The 15,531-nt window shown below is 41.1% G+C and overlaps 1 protein-coding gene across 3 annotated transcripts in view; it reads right to left on the reverse strand.

The window, feature by feature from the left end:
* The window catches only part of col7a1 (collagen, type VII, alpha 1), a 64,021-nt gene that overhangs the window by 194 nt on the left and 48,296 nt on the right, over positions 1–15,531 (reverse strand). For 2 of the 3 annotated variants that reach the window (XM_080892302.1, XM_080892304.1), the window contains exons 106-118: positions 14,589–14,642; positions 14,237–14,290; positions 14,081–14,143; positions 13,929–13,991; positions 13,668–13,784; positions 10,601–10,678; positions 9,774–9,827; positions 9,577–9,625; positions 5,899–9,350; positions 5,471–5,599; positions 2,528–2,695; positions 1,964–2,146; positions 1–1,880 (exon numbers count right to left, since the gene is read on the reverse strand). The exon at positions 1–1,880 is cut by the window's left edge and continues 194 nt beyond it. In XM_080892302.1, the coding sequence (XP_080748428.1) occupies positions 9,334–9,350; positions 9,577–9,625; positions 9,774–9,827; positions 10,601–10,678; positions 13,668–13,784; positions 13,929–13,991; positions 14,081–14,143; positions 14,237–14,290; positions 14,589–14,642 (549 nt within the window). In that variant the 3' untranslated portion in view covers positions 1–1,880; positions 1,964–2,146; positions 2,528–2,695; positions 5,471–5,599; positions 5,899–9,333. The remainder of the gene's footprint in view (positions 1,881–1,963; positions 2,147–2,527; positions 2,696–5,470; positions 5,600–5,898; positions 9,351–9,576; positions 9,626–9,773; positions 9,828–10,600; positions 10,679–13,667; positions 13,785–13,928; positions 13,992–14,080; positions 14,144–14,236; positions 14,291–14,588; positions 14,643–15,531) is intronic. The other variant, XM_080892303.1, reaches the window with a different exon arrangement.

Here is a 15,531-nt window from a genome sequence, read left to right on the forward strand (position 1 = left end):
GAATATTGCGCTTGATTCTTCATATTTAACAGATACGATAAAACTATATTCGTAATAATAGTCAAATATATTTGTGCTTGCATAGTTATTTTCATGGAGAGAAGTGCGAGGGGTTATTTGAGGAATCTGTGGGCTGTAGTTTTATTTAACGGTTGCATGGATAACATTAGAAAACTGAAGAAGTAACGTTTGGATCAGCTCTTAAGATGCGCCGCAGGTGAAGACAGGAAATCACCGTTTCTGAAAGCCTGGTGTGAAGGCTGAGGCTAGTTGTATACATTTCATGTTATTTCTTTGTTTTTCAGGGTGTATGTGTTTACATCACGCTATTTAACCTAAATACTCTGTGCTGTTAACATGTAACATATGACGCCATTATCCTTTAATCCTTTAAAGCCATGTTTGATTCATGGGTTTTCAGTCTTCCACGTCATCACTGTGATTTTTTTCTCCCAAAAACTTGACAAATATGAGTTAAGTTAAAACTCATATATGCAAATCAATATTTATTTTTCATTTTTGTCATTCCATTTTTGGGGGTTTTTTAACTGCTAAATCTAAATTGCCCATAGGTGTGAATGTGGATGTGAATGGTCTGTCTCTATATGTTGGCCCTGCGACAGACTGGTGACCTGTCCAGGGTGTACCCTGCCCCTCTCACCCTATGATAGCTGGGATAGGCTCCGGCCCCCTCGCGACCCTGACAAGGATAAGCGGAAGAGAATGGATGGATGGATTTTCAAAAAACTTTGAATATTTTGGCAATTATTTCAAAGTTTAGGCTTTAAGAGTTTAAAGGCATTTTTTTTTTTAACTACAACCTGTTCATGGTTTTAGTGTTTTAAATCAGTTCACAAAAAATATTGTTACTTTGCGCAGGTAACGCCTTTTGTTTCCAGAACCTACACTGGTGTCAACTTTTTCTTATTTGCTAAATAGCACAGAGCCAGTTAAACCGTGTGTACATAGATGGAAATAGAGTACAACTACACCTGCACCTTATTACACAGCATTGTGTAGTTACCATTAGAGTGAAGTTCATAACAGATGCTGTTTGTCCTGTCGTCTAAAACAAAGTCATTCAGCGTTGCAAAGAAAAATTACATATAGCTTTTTTCCCCTTGTTTTTATTTTGCTTAAATAACGTCATTTATTCCTGTGTATTTTCTCTAAGTTTGAAATGAACTGTGCCTTTTTAGCATTGTATTATAGCGAGAGAGAGACACAATGTTTGCCAATATGTTTACCGTTTACGATCCTCTATTTTTGGTCCTTTTGTGTTTCTATGAAAAGAGCTTGTAAAGGATTGCAGTTTGAAATTTAACACCAGAAAAACAAAATCAGAACAAAAAACAAAACAAACAAAAAAACTAACTTAATGTGAAATATTTAGCAATTTCTTTCAGGTAATAAGTGAAACTGCAAGCATCTTGCAAATGATGAATAATGATTGCAACCTGCAAACAACAGCCTCCCTCAAACAACCTGCAAGTTACTGAAACATACTGAGCTTCACCAAATTGGTAACCTTCCTAAGCAGCAAGATGTTATTCCACTGTACGATGAGTTTGGCAGTTTAGTATCAATACTGTAGCAGCGTTCCACAAGAACTGCACTCAATACTGTGGTATGGTGGAATCGTTAAACTGAGATGTGTTAAAGTCAGGTAAACAAGCAAAAGAAAAAACAGACCTATGAGGCATTGCGGTCTCCCTTTTTAGCAGGGTAAAGTTTGGTTAGGTTAAAAAAACAAAACAACAATAAATAAACAAAAATAAAACCACTGACATTTGACATCATAGTGATCTACAAAAGCCTACCATCCTGTGGCGGAGGACAAGTGGGCCACAATCATCGCGCTCTCTTAAAGGGAGGAGAACCTGCACAAAAGATCAACTGTTAGCCTGCTTGTATTATATACTGGACTTAAACTAGTGTGTCTGTGTCTTGCTTCTATTTGTACCATCAGCCTCCCCAAGACAGGTCTCTTCACACTCCTCCAGGTGAAGGAAACGGTTGTCATTTCCTTCACAGCCGCTGTAGATGAAGGGCCTGCAGGCTTGAGCCTGTCTGTTAAAATACCAGCGCATAGTGTACTTTCCACAGCTTCCCTCATCCATGGGCAGCAAGCACGGGTCTGCTGGAGCTGCAGAACACATGCATACATGTAAAACTTGTGCATATATATATAGACACAAAGAAAACAAGACCAAGGCAGCCCAGGCAAACAGGATCAGTGGGAATAAGAAGCAGCAGGAAACAAGATCATGAGATTGTCAAGCCAATCTATTTATTTCAACACTTCTTGTTTCCAAAGCAACATATTAACACTTCTTTGTTTTTGCCTTATTTTGTTGGATGCATGCTTGTCTTAAATAATACTGTATGACACCCTTAAAAAAAACTAAAAACAGACAACAGCAGAGCAGCCAATGCACCCAGAGACATACACAGAGAGACAGACACCAGATGGCCAGTAGTAAGGATGAATAAATCCCCAAACAGGATGACGAATGAGCTGGTTTACCTTCCCCTTTGACTCTCCTCTTGGACCTGACTGTTCTGGACTTGACTGCTTTCAGATGTGTAACTGTGACTGCTTCCTGACCATCAGCTGTTGCCTGATCGTCAGCACTTGCTGATTTGTTAGGTTCAACTCTGACTGTTTTCTCAGATTTCTTTCTGTCAACCTCACCTGTCGACGCACACACAGACACACCAAAGAAACACAGCAAACAGCACAGACAAGGTCAACAGAAAATTTCTAAACACAATGGTAACAATGATAATGGGGGACAAAGACTGAACAATCCATGTTGTCAACATGACAGGTCACAGGCTCTGGATGGTGTGGGCTTGTAGTAGGCTGTGTGATAAATACTCAAGGGCAATAGAGTCTCATTATGATGAAATAAAAACAAATTGAAAAGCAGGCACATAAGATAAGCTGCTTCACCAGCACAAACTCAATTATGGCTTCAAAGCATAAATTTGGCATGCCTTTTTGGGTTTAACACGTGAAACAGAAAATTGTGTAGCACATATAATACATTTGGCAAAAGTCAGGGTCATAGTTACTGACTAAAAGTGACTTTTTCATAAGTATAATGACAGCCACTATAGTCAAATGAAGATTATTAAATCCCCCTGCGGTCATTTTTATTTGGTGGCGTGGAAGCATAAGGTGCGGAGCACAGCATCAGGGGTTCCTTAAAGGGGATTTATACTTTTGTGCTAATCTCCTGCACTGTAGATATGTCGTAGACCAAAACTTTCTGAATGCCAACTCTATAACCTGATCTGTACCTCACAGTAACTACTGTGACAAAATGGCACTGTCAATGCAGCTACACAATGATGTCAGCTACTCCCCTCATAGCAAAATTGGTATGGCCTGGATCAGGCCCACACAATGTGCTTACACATGGCCCACATACCGCAAAGAATGACGGCCCTTTGGTGGCCCAGATCTGGTTTGCCAGATGTGGCCCACACATGGGCCAGCACAAGGCCAGTTGCAGACACACTGGTGGTCCTGTGCTGGCCCATGTGTGGGCTACCTCTGGCAAACCTGATCTGGGCCACCAAAGGGCCGTCAGTCTTTGCAGTATGTGGGCCATGTGTAATTTGTGTGCAGCCACGGGCCAGTTGCAGACACACTGCTGGCCCTGTGCTGGCCCAGAACAGTTTCAGCTCTGGCCCCAGATGTCAGCCTAATGTGTACCTTAATCAAGCCATGTAATAACAACATGTGCAACCTGCAAAACAATGCAAAAGTAACATGACAAAACCCTGTTCAAACAGTAAATGGACTGATTCTTATATAGCGCTTTTCTAGTCTCCCGGATTACTCAAAGTGCTCTATAGAACATGCCACATTCTCCCAATCCCACACTTTCTCTAAACCGAGTGCTTCCTAACTACACACTTGGAAAAACAGAAGACCAAAATTACAGCGACTATGCCCAGCGATTTGTGATCTCCTTGCTTTTGAAATGGTTGCTTCAAAGATGGGGACTAAGTCTGTGCGTCAAGACAGTAAAATGATAAAAAGACGGAGTTACACTTGTTTTCTATGTTATAACTTCACTGTTCTGACGGACCAAAAACAGCACAAGTGAGAGTAGCCCACAAACCAGCTGTGCCACATACTTTGAACACTGCTTTCATCAACAGTGGATGCTCTCTGCCAGCAGACCCGTTATCCATGAACTGCCAGCAGACCGCGATAATGCTACCACTGCTGAACTATGATTGCAGCTTTAGTCTAACTAATCTTTACTAGTTTGAGTCAAATTGACAATTACATTAAATGTTTGTCTGATATTACGGTGATTAACTGTGATAAACTGGAAACAGTTGCGAACATGTTGCAATCTGATGTAAATGTCTTGCAGTATACATCCTAAAAGGTATTTATTAAGACGTATTCTGGATCTCTATACCAGTTATGATGATGCAGAATCAAATCACAGCTTAAATTAATGTGCACAGTTTTCTCAGTCTCATGGTTTCTCTTCAGACACAAGTGATGAATTCAAACAGAACACAAACAGTTTAACATGCAAGAAGTAACCAGTTACCACTATTTAATCTGCTGCGCCATTTAACTTTAAGATAATGTCAATGTCAATGTTCAGTGTTCAATGTTCCATGGTCAATTAAATTAAGACAACAAATTTAAAGACACCCTTAGTAGCAAGGGTTTCTAACTACGGGACATGACACACAGGTGCCCCAGTGCATAACTGCAATCCTCCAAGTTGAAATAAAAAGCAGAAGATCTCACTTTTGGAGGCAACTCTTCCAACAGTTTCAAAATTGCCACCCACACACTGGCAGTATGTCTGCTTTCAAGAATTAGACAGTGAGTATTTGCAAACCTTCACCTATCTGTCTGTGAGAGGTTGCAGTAAGTCTGAGTTAGGCCGCTATTGTTTGACAAAACTTTTGAAAACACGTCACCTCCAGTGAGGTGACCTGTGCAATTCTCCTGCAATCTAAACTGGTTGCCACAATTACTTGCAATCGGTCACCAACAACAAAAGAATTCAGTGAAATCATTTGGCAACCACTGACTTTTCCTAGTCACAGAGAGACTGCCATCCTGTTTTTACTATGGTGTAATGGAGGCTTAAAAAACAGACTATGACACTGATTAATTCAGACATAGCATGAGTTGGTGAGATGGGTTTCCAATTGGTTTGCAGGAGCAACTTTAGGCAGAATAGATGCAGTTTAATCACTGTGCTCTCTATGAGGTTTGCCAAGTGAATGCATAGAAAGCTATCAGCTGACACACCATCACTCCATTATATAATGTGGTTATATTCAGTCATGATGGCCAAAAATGTTAATTTATTGCTGAAGCTGAGAAGTTGAAGGATACTGTTCTCTCTTCACCCATGTCTGCGATACTAAAGCATGTTACTTCAGGAAAACACTGGAAATAGTGTAAAACAGAAATTACCATCACTCTGGTTGGCCGAGGGAGACGTGAAGTAGAGCATCTCCTCCAAGGGGTCGTCATAGGATTCGACGGAGTAGACATGCTCGTAGTCTGGGTCATTGGTATTTACCACCATGTGCAGTTCACGGCCTGAAAGAAGAGCAGCATCAGGCAGGATCATCAGAGACATCAATGACAACCTCTAATTTTTTGGACTGAACGAGGCCTGAAAATAACTGACCTCAGTAAAACAAGGCCCATACTCTACCAGTGTATTTTTCTTTATGTAATCAGACGTATATATTATTTTGTCGGTAGAACAGAAATGGAGTTCTCTGTTTTCTTGATGAGAAAACCACCCAAATGCTCAGAGTTCTCCAAATAAAGGACGACCAGTTAAATGTGCTTGTTAGGACAGATACATGGACAGACTGGAAGGAAACACTCACCCTCCTCACCCTTCAGCGCCAATTGTTGCTCTGGTGTAGGCAGAGCCCTGACTGGCGGGTACCGAATGTTCGGACCTGAACCTGGGAGAGCCAGATAGGACAGGGACACCGAGACAGGCACAGGCAGAATTCAGAAAGCAGGAGGGACAGGGAAAATGTTACACAAGGGAGAAAAGGGGGGTTGAAAAAGCAAAATGGTGAAAAAAAAAGAGAGGACAGAACATTCTGGTAGTAAAACATAAGCCAACAACAACCCCAAAGTACCAAAAAAAATCATTCCACCATTCCAACACAGACACCAGCTTAAAGGATTCATTGAGTTTTTGCAAGACTTTGTCACTGTAGGAAAAGCTCACAAAAACGGGTTTTAATCCTTTAAGGACTCAAGTCAGTGCTATAAAGACTTGTGTCACTCCAGTCAAAAGTGACTGTAAACTAAAACTATTACAGAGTTGTTCAATATTAAACATGCAGCTATTTCTTAGATAATAATACATCAGCTAAACATGAGGTAAATTTTGTGTTGGCCTCAAACTTGCATACTGTATTTATTAACAGCCTGCCTCACCAACACTTATCTCATGCGGGTGCTGCTTCATAACACTGATGTGGTCTTGCATTGATTAACAGCTTGAGCAACAAACACATTAGTGCAAACTCTGGGAAAGTTTATCAGTGGAGGTTCACATCAGCTTTCATTTGATTCATTTACTTTAGCATATTCCATGTTATTTACTTTTACAGAAATATAATAAATCAGGTATTAAAAATCCCCAAACAGGACAAAAATGAAAGATTTTTTCAAGATTTATCTGAAGAAGCTGAACAAACTTTCAGTAAAATTATTTCGTGAAAACCACTGATATTATTTATACCATCATCTGTTAAAAAAAAAAACTTCAGTAAACACCTTGTTGCTCACGGTGGCTTAAGGTGCAGACTTCTAGTATTTTTTTTCCGAGGGACTGAAAAAAATAGTGCACTGATTTCTGCAATGACCAAATTCCAGCAATTTTTATACATTATCTTATTTTGTATCCTATTATCAGAGACTCAAGATCTCCAATTACACTTGGAGAACAAAATTCAAATGTTAAAAAGAGTTTCATGACCAGGTCTGAACCATTTCTTCATTATTTCTTCCTATTTTTATGCAGGAAAAGGTCTGGAAATGATTGCAAGTGTGGCATTTACATTAGGCAGCAGTGGCCACAATGCACCAAATAGCTCCCAATGCAAATAAAAAAGGGCATGCTTGCAAAAACAAAGAAAATCAATCATCCAGCCACTGTTAGGAGTCTCAGAATAAATAGCTTGGTGCATACTGACAAAAAGAACATACTAGTGGGCTAGACTATTTAAAAGCCAAGCATAGCCACACAAGATAATAGTGATTGATAAGTGCAGGGTCTCATTTATGTTGAAGAAAAACATCGCCACAACATTTAGTTAATTGAAGAATATTCTCCAAGAAATGGGGATATTGTTATCACCGTAAACAGAAGTCTTCACAGGAGAAAATATAGATTCACCAGAAGTTGCAAACCATTTATAAAACTCAACAATAGAAAGGCAAGGTGATGCATGAGCACGAATAGGGTCCAAGGACACTGAGTCATTGTTTATTGATGACATGACAGAAGGGAGAGGCAGCTGGGTGAATTTGGAAGTAGATGTAAAGAGTCAAAAAGAAAGTTTTCAGTCCTCTGATAAGGTAAATGCATCATTACTGGATAAGTAGCAGCAAGGTGCTGATAATCAAATGCACTGTTGTAACTGATCATCAGTAAGTGTGACCACATCTATGAAGGCGTACATTTTGACGTCTGGAGCTTTCAGATGTGTTTTAACACAATGCCACCATCTTCCTATAAGCAAATTCACCCCAGGGTCAAGCATGGCAGCTAAGCTGAACCTGAACAAACCACATACGTAAAAACAGAAAAAAAAATCGCCGATGTTGGCCATAATACACATTGTCACGTTTGTAGAAAATCAAACACAGCATATCACCAAAAACACCTCATGTCAAGAACGGTGGTGGAGCGCTGATGATTTAGGCTTGTTTTGTGGCCACAGCACCTGGACACGTTACGGTCACTGAGTCAACCACAAGTATTCTAGAACCAAATGTGAGACCATCTGTCCGACAGCTAAAACTTGAGTGTAAGTGAGTCAAATGGTGGGACATTGATCTCAAGCACAGCATAACACCGACAACAGGATAGCAGGAAAAGAAAAGAAGATTTTGCAATGGCCCAGTCAACCTGATTGAAATGCTGTGGTGGGACCTTAACAGCACTGTGCATAAACAGATGCCACAAGCCGCAATGAAGTGAAGCAACACTGTAAAGAAGAGTGAACTGAAAGTCCTTCACAACCAGGCTGCAGACTAGTAAAGTCATACAGAAAACGATTAGTGCTGTTAAAGGTAGTTCTGCAAGTTAGTGAATCATGGCGTGTACTTTCCTGTTCACATTACTGCACATGGAAACATTCACCCATATGCACCAAAGCTGACAGGACGGATTCTCACAGAACAGATGGGCAATGACTCAAAACATACTTTGAACAAAATCCAGGAGTTTTTGAAATTAAACATTGAATATTCTGCAGTGGCTGAGTCAGCAATTGATGTCAACCCAATTTCAGTACTAACTACTTAGCACTAAGTCTGCACTCTAAGCCAGCGGTCCCCACCCCCGGGCCCCGTGAGTCATTTGGTACCGGGCCGCGAGAGTTGAGGCTCGGGTGTGAAATGTATGGTTTTCAGGGTTTTTAGCTTTATTTTGTTATCGTTTTTATCATTAACTCGGTTTCCCTGGGTCTTTTCACGTGTGTTAAGAACAAATCTTCTTTTTTTCGGTACTGGTACTAGTTTTATTTTGTTGTATTTATCTGCGACACCTCAAAGGCCGGTCCGTGAAAATATTGTCGGACATAAACCGGTCCGTGGCGCAAAAAAGGTTGGGGACCGCAGCTCTAAGCCTATATTCATCACACGACTAGAACATGTTTTATTTTTTTTAGGTGCCAGTAACCAAAAATGTGGACCTACTATCTGCTGCACCTGAGAACACACCATTTATACTGTATATTTGAGTATGTGTATGCTTCCTTGCTAATGTTGCCAGCATATTTTGTTTTTTATCCTTATTTTAGCTAATGTTGTTCACTCACTGCATTGTAGGGAAGTGAAAGAAAGGAAAAGAGGTAATGCACATGGAAACAAGATATAGTCTAAACCTTCATGCAGCCCACTTATTCAGAACGAATGCAGTTGAGGTGCTAAACAAGACAAAATGTACTTTTTGTCTTTAGCAGATACCATGTCACCATCTATCTATAGTGACATATGTGTTACACTATATTACTGTGACTCATGCTAAATCATAGTCCTTCTGTCAGCTTTTTTTTCTGTTGCAGTTGAATGGCTCACTCACCTCCGCACGCTGAGCATCAGACAGATGGACAGGAAGGAAGCACAAAGAGAGGGGAATAATAAAGGTCAGTTTAAACAGTCAAGTATGGTCACTACGGTTTCCAACCGCTCTGATGGAATTATATTTCCTCAAAGTTTAGCCATGGCTGTGACTCATGTGCTGTGATTAACATCTGAAGTTCGACTTGAGGACAACGCTGATATAAATTAGCAAAGGGAGTGCATGTAAGACTCACCACAGTGCTGACTCATCTCTGAGCGAACATACTCTCTGATCTCTTCCTCCTGAACCCAAAATAAGAAAGAAACAGGGCAAAACACACTTAGCAAAGACAACCCCGGTATCCACTCCAAGTAAAACTGTGTGTGTGCGTGCATGTGTATCGTTTGATGTCTTCGGATTACGCCCCTGCGGTAAGGATCAAGCACTGACCGTCATGCCTGCCTCTCCTCTGTCTCCCTTGGCTCCATCTGGGCCCATGTCTCCCTGCAACATGGACAGGTATTAGGACTTATACGACCCACAGAGAGGCTTGCAGCGCATTAATTCATTAAAGTGAGACCAGGTGCTACACATGAAAGAACTTCACAGTCAAAGCGGAAGGTTAAATCAACAATAGTGACTTAAGCTCTTAATACACAGAACTAGTATTTCTTGGGAACCTCTAATAATTAGTGATAACTAATATATGCCAATTCTACAAAACTGTTTGTTCAGCAGTGTTTACTTTATGCTGCTTGCAAAGTAATATAGTTAATCACATTTAGAAAAGTAAAAAAGAAAAGAAGAAGCTGAAGAGGTTTATATGATTAAAATGGCTCATTTTAGCCTGTTTCAATGTGTTTGCTAGGCATGCATAATTCAACTTTTGTGCATATAAATGAGATGTTATTGTCATGAACTTGAAATGATGGGATTCTTTCATAAAGTGTTTTAGCTGCATAAAAGCTAAAATAAAATTGCTAGGTGGTTGCCAGGCATTATAATGTATCATGTTTAATTCAACTTTTGTGGATAACAATTACACGTTACTGTCAGGAAACACAAATGTGATGCTTATAATAAGGTGTTATAAGGTGGATTTTGTTGGTGACCAATTCCTAGAAAGAGTGAGTTCAAATCCAAACATACTGAACTCTTGAAGAATGATTTGAATGAGGAATGACAACATTTATTGCAGCATTCTTCTGTAGGGAACATCAAAAATGGAGGCCAACAGCACAATCAAGAAACAGACAGAGACATGTTTGACAACTGACCGCCTCTCCTCGCTCTCCCGGGATTCCTGGGATACCACGCGGACCAACTGTGGCAGGGCCAATTGGACCTCTCTCCCCCTGACGCACACGCAAAACAACATTAATATAAAGTACATCCACAGTGGAAAGCATTCACCTAACTACCTTGTCCATTGCCCACATGATAAACAAACGGCATCTGCTTGTCTAGTTTTTATCAGTAAAAGCTGTCATTACCTCAGCCAAGAAGGGTACGTTTTTGGTAGCATTTGCATGCCTCTTTGAGTGTCCTCAATCTGACTATAAATGTGACAGCTTGGATTCTAATAAAACTTTGCAGGTATGTGGAGGTCATGTTAACAATCCATTACAATTTGGCTTACATCTACCAAGGTCTTCAAGGTCAGCTTAAGGATTTATTGTATGATTTATTTATTCTATGATTCTTAGTGTGTGGTGTGTAAGGTCAACATATAGAAACTACCATGTAAAGATCTAAAATGTCAAGTCACATTTGAGCTTTGACCTCTGCTTCAATGCCAATAGTTTGCTCTACAGACCTACACTGAACAAAAATATAAACGCAACACTTTTGTTTTTGCTCCCATTCCCCATGGGATGGACGTAGAGACCTAAAATTCATTCCAGATACACAATATAACCATCCCTCCCAAACAGTGGTCACAAATCAGTCCAAATGTGTGGTAGTGGGCACATCTGCTATATTGAGATAATCCATCCCACCTCACAGGTGTGCCACATCAGGATGCTGATCTGACATCATGAGTAGTGCACAGGTGTACCTCAGACTGCCCACAACAAAAGGCCACCCTGGAATGTGCAGTTTTTTGCGCTATTGGGGGTCTGGGGACCCAGAACCGGTCAGTATCTGGTGTGACCACCATTTGCCTCATGCAGTGCAACACATCGTCGCATGGAGTCTATCAGATTGTCAATTGTGGCCTGTGGAATGTTGGTCCACTCCACTTCAATGGCTGTGCGAGGTTGTTGGATATTCGTGGGAACTGGTACACGCTGTCGTATACGCCGGTCAAGCACATCCCGAACATGCTCAATGGGTGACATGTCCGGTGAGTATGCTGGCCATGCAAGAACTGGGACATTCTCAGCTGCCATCTGCCCTGAACAATGTGAACCATGATTCATCCGTGAAGCGCACACCTCTCCAACGTGCCAGACGCCATCGAATGTGAGCATTTGCCCACACAAGTCTGTTACGGCGACGAGCTGGAGTCAGGTCAAGACCCCGATGAGGACGACGGGCATGCAGTTGAGCATCCCTGAGACGGTTTCTGACAGTTTGTGCAGAAATTGTTTGGTTGTGCAAACCAATTGTTCCAGCAGCTGTCTGGGTGGCTGGTCTCAGACGATCTTGGAGGTGAACCTGCTGGATGTGGAGGTCCTGGGCTGGTGTGGTTACACAAGGTCTGCGGTTGTGAGGCTGGTTGGATGTGCTGCCATATTCTCGGAAACGCCTGTGGAGACGGCTTATGGTTGAGAAATGAACATTCAATGCACGGGCGACAGATCTGGTTGACATTCCTGCTGTCAGCATGCCAATTGCACGCTCCCTCATTGCTTGTGGCATCTGTGGCATTTTGCTGTGAGACAAAACTTCACATTCCAGGGTGGCCTTTTGTTGTGGGCAGTCTGAGGTACACCTGTGCACTACTCATGATGTCAGATCAGCATCCTGATGTGGCACACCTGTGAGGTGGGATGGATTATCTCAATATAGCAGATGTGCCCACTACCACACATTTGGACTGATTTGTGACCACTGTTTGGGAGGGATGGTTATATTGTGTATCTGGAATGAATTTTAGGTCTCTACGTCCATCCCATGGGGAATGGGAGCAAAAACAAAAGTGTTGCGTTTATATTTTTGTTCAGTGTATTTATAACTATGTTTCTTACTACCACTGTTTCTACTGACAACATTCAGGGATTTAGGACACGATGGTAAATGGACTGATTCTTATATAGCGCTTTTCTACTCTCCCAGAGTACTCAAAACGCCACATTTACCCAGTCACACCCATTCTCACAAGCACTACCTCTATACTGAGTGCTTTCTAACTACACTCACACACATTCATACTCCGATGGATGCATTGGAAAGCAACTTGGGGTTAGTATCTTGCCCAAGGATACTTGGCATGCAGACTGGAGGAGCCTGGGATCGAGGTGTAGTAGGTGACCTGCTCTACCTCCTGAGCTACAGCCACCCTCACCCACGAGATTCCTAAATACTTTGCACCTCTGACATGTTCAAGGTCAAATAAGGTCAAACATTTATAAAATGTATTTTTTCTTTTTATTAATGACCTAATCCTACATAATGACAGCTAGAAACTGAGCTGCCTTGGTGGAGGTTTGATGTCTCTGAGTGGTTCTTGCTGATATTCTATCTCTACTGTGTCTCCGGACAAGAAGCAAGACGAACATTAGTGTGTTGATATACAGGAAAATAACACGACAGGCCTAGACAAGAGTGTCTCAGTTTGAAAAAAAAAAAAAAAAAGCCTCTATCAGAAACATTTGGTTTTGCTCCATTGTCAACAGCTTTTTTTTTTTCCTTGATAATAAAGCAGACAAACCAGTCAAGTACAGGGCTCATCAAGCTGTCAATCATCATGAAGCAATACACAGAAACAAAAAAATGTGTCAAGTAAAGAAGAAAAAGTAAGAAAAAAACTAAGCACAATGAAAGAGACAGACAAAAAGAAAGTGTTCTCTATATATAAAGCTTGCATCATATTTTTATGACAAAACTTTCATCATCTTTCATCTTTGTTGGCACCACATTACTCGAGACGCTTGGGTGCAGCTATTTTTTGCAAACAGTGACATAAGTGATACGTTCGTCTATTCTTTCTTCTGTTATACACATTTTTGTTTCTACTGAAAATTCTGCACAGTCACACTTAATGACGTAAAAATGAACTGTGATATAAATAATTTAAAAAAAAAAACATACTAATATCACAGTCCTACATCCTCGTTCATAAAACATGTGGCCAAAGTGTGGAAATAGAAATCATGAAGCCAAAGAAAGAATAGTCACCTTTTGTCCCTGGAGCCCCTCGGGGCCCTTAGCACCAGCTGGCCCTTGTGGGCCGGTCAAGCCGGGGCCTCCATCCGCCCCTCTGGGACCTGGAGGACCAGGTACACCAGGTAAACCCTACGTCAAACACAGAGACTGTTATTTTTATGTTTCTGTTGTTGTGAGGATGAACAGTGGCGCAGAATCTGTAGATTAGGTACATCACATGGCTAAAGGGAGTACTCTAATTTTAGATTTGTATGTTTAATGTGAGAAACTCACCCTTTCACCTTTCTCTCCCTGAGCTCCTTTGGGTCCTGCAATCCCATCAAAACCACGGTCACCCTACATCCACAAAGAAAAATGACTACACTGTGCATTTGCACTGGAATATGGATATGAATATGGAACTTGAGTATGTGAAGAGCACAAACCTTGGGACCAACTAGTCCCTCTTTTCCAGGGATCCCCGGGGCCCCAGAAGGTCCGATGTCCCCCTACAAAACAAATGATGATGACCACTCTTAACAAAGGACACAAAGACATCCACACACCACACAATGACTTATTTCTTCAAATATTAGGCATACCTGTTCACCCTTTCTCCCTGGTAGGCCTGATCTTCCATTGGCACCAGAATTTCCCTGAAAATCGCACACAGCCATTATGCTCCACACCATAAATACAAAGTGCAACCTAACCTAAAGAAATGTAACATGTAACCACGTCACAGCAGCAGAGTAACCACCAAGCAGCTTTAAGTACCATCAGCTTTTAACTAATATTAACATGATGTATTCGGTTAACTCATTATTTAAAAAACAAAAAGAAAACACAAAGCTTCAGAATTATTAAGTATAACTAAACAACTCCTCCGTTCATCTTTACATCTTTATTTCTCTTCTTTCTACCATTTCCCGTTTCTCTGCCTCACAAACTCACCTTTTCTCCCTTGGGTCCATCGCCTCCACAAATTCCCTTGGGTCCTCGGTCACCCTGGAAACACAAAAGTTTTTCACTGACAGACATAAAGATCTTTTGTGAGCCACAAAGTGCAAAAACCAGCAAGGCAGAAAGCCCATCCACTCACACCGTTCATTTACCGAGCACTCACTGTGCACACGAACAAGCACTTTGTGCAGCATATTTCCTACAAAAACAGATATGATGCAGACCTTTGTGCTTTTTCTTTTTTCTCCTTGCAACGGGTATTCAGATAAAAATGTAAAAGTATGTAAAAGCAAATGTGACCAAACAACTGCAGCGCATTCTGAGAACTGCAGTTAATGTCTCAGACTCCCATAAATCCGCATGTATGCCTCTGATTTCGATTTGATTTCTACAGATGCATATGGAGAACTCGGGTGATCTCCATTTCTAAATGTCTCCTGTTGTTATTGTTGACATCCAGCTTACCGTTTTCACCATCAGCAAAATAGTCTTTTGAAACCACAAGTCACAAATGAGGGGGGACGTCACGGAGAAACCAACATTCACACTTCACGATCATGAGCTTGTGACTTAGGTCAGTTAAGTATACTCTGTATATTCATGTTTAATGTATGGCTTTGGGCACTTGTTGCTGTACCTATCCTGACTTCCTCGGTGCATACTGACAATTTGGAGCAAAAAATATCAAATTTGGATTCCTTACTCCATAAGACCTCTCATCACTGATTTTCAGTGCAGTTCTTGTGTAATCTGGCATACCTCAGTCTGTTTCCCCTCCTTAAGAATGGCTTCTAGACAGCCATCCTTCCACATGAGACCATGTCTGAAGAGGCTTCAGTGAACAGCAGATGGATCGGCTGAAGGGCCATATGCATCTCTCAGACTGTTTGTCAGGTCTTTAAAATTAAATGAATTGCATTTAATTCAATTTAAC

Source organism: Rhamphochromis sp. 'chilingali' (genome assembly GCF_963969265.1).
Source record: "Rhamphochromis sp. 'chilingali' genome assembly, chromosome: 9".
NCBI classification, from domain to species: Eukaryota; Metazoa; Chordata; class Actinopteri; order Cichliformes; family Cichlidae; genus Rhamphochromis; species Rhamphochromis sp. 'chilingali'.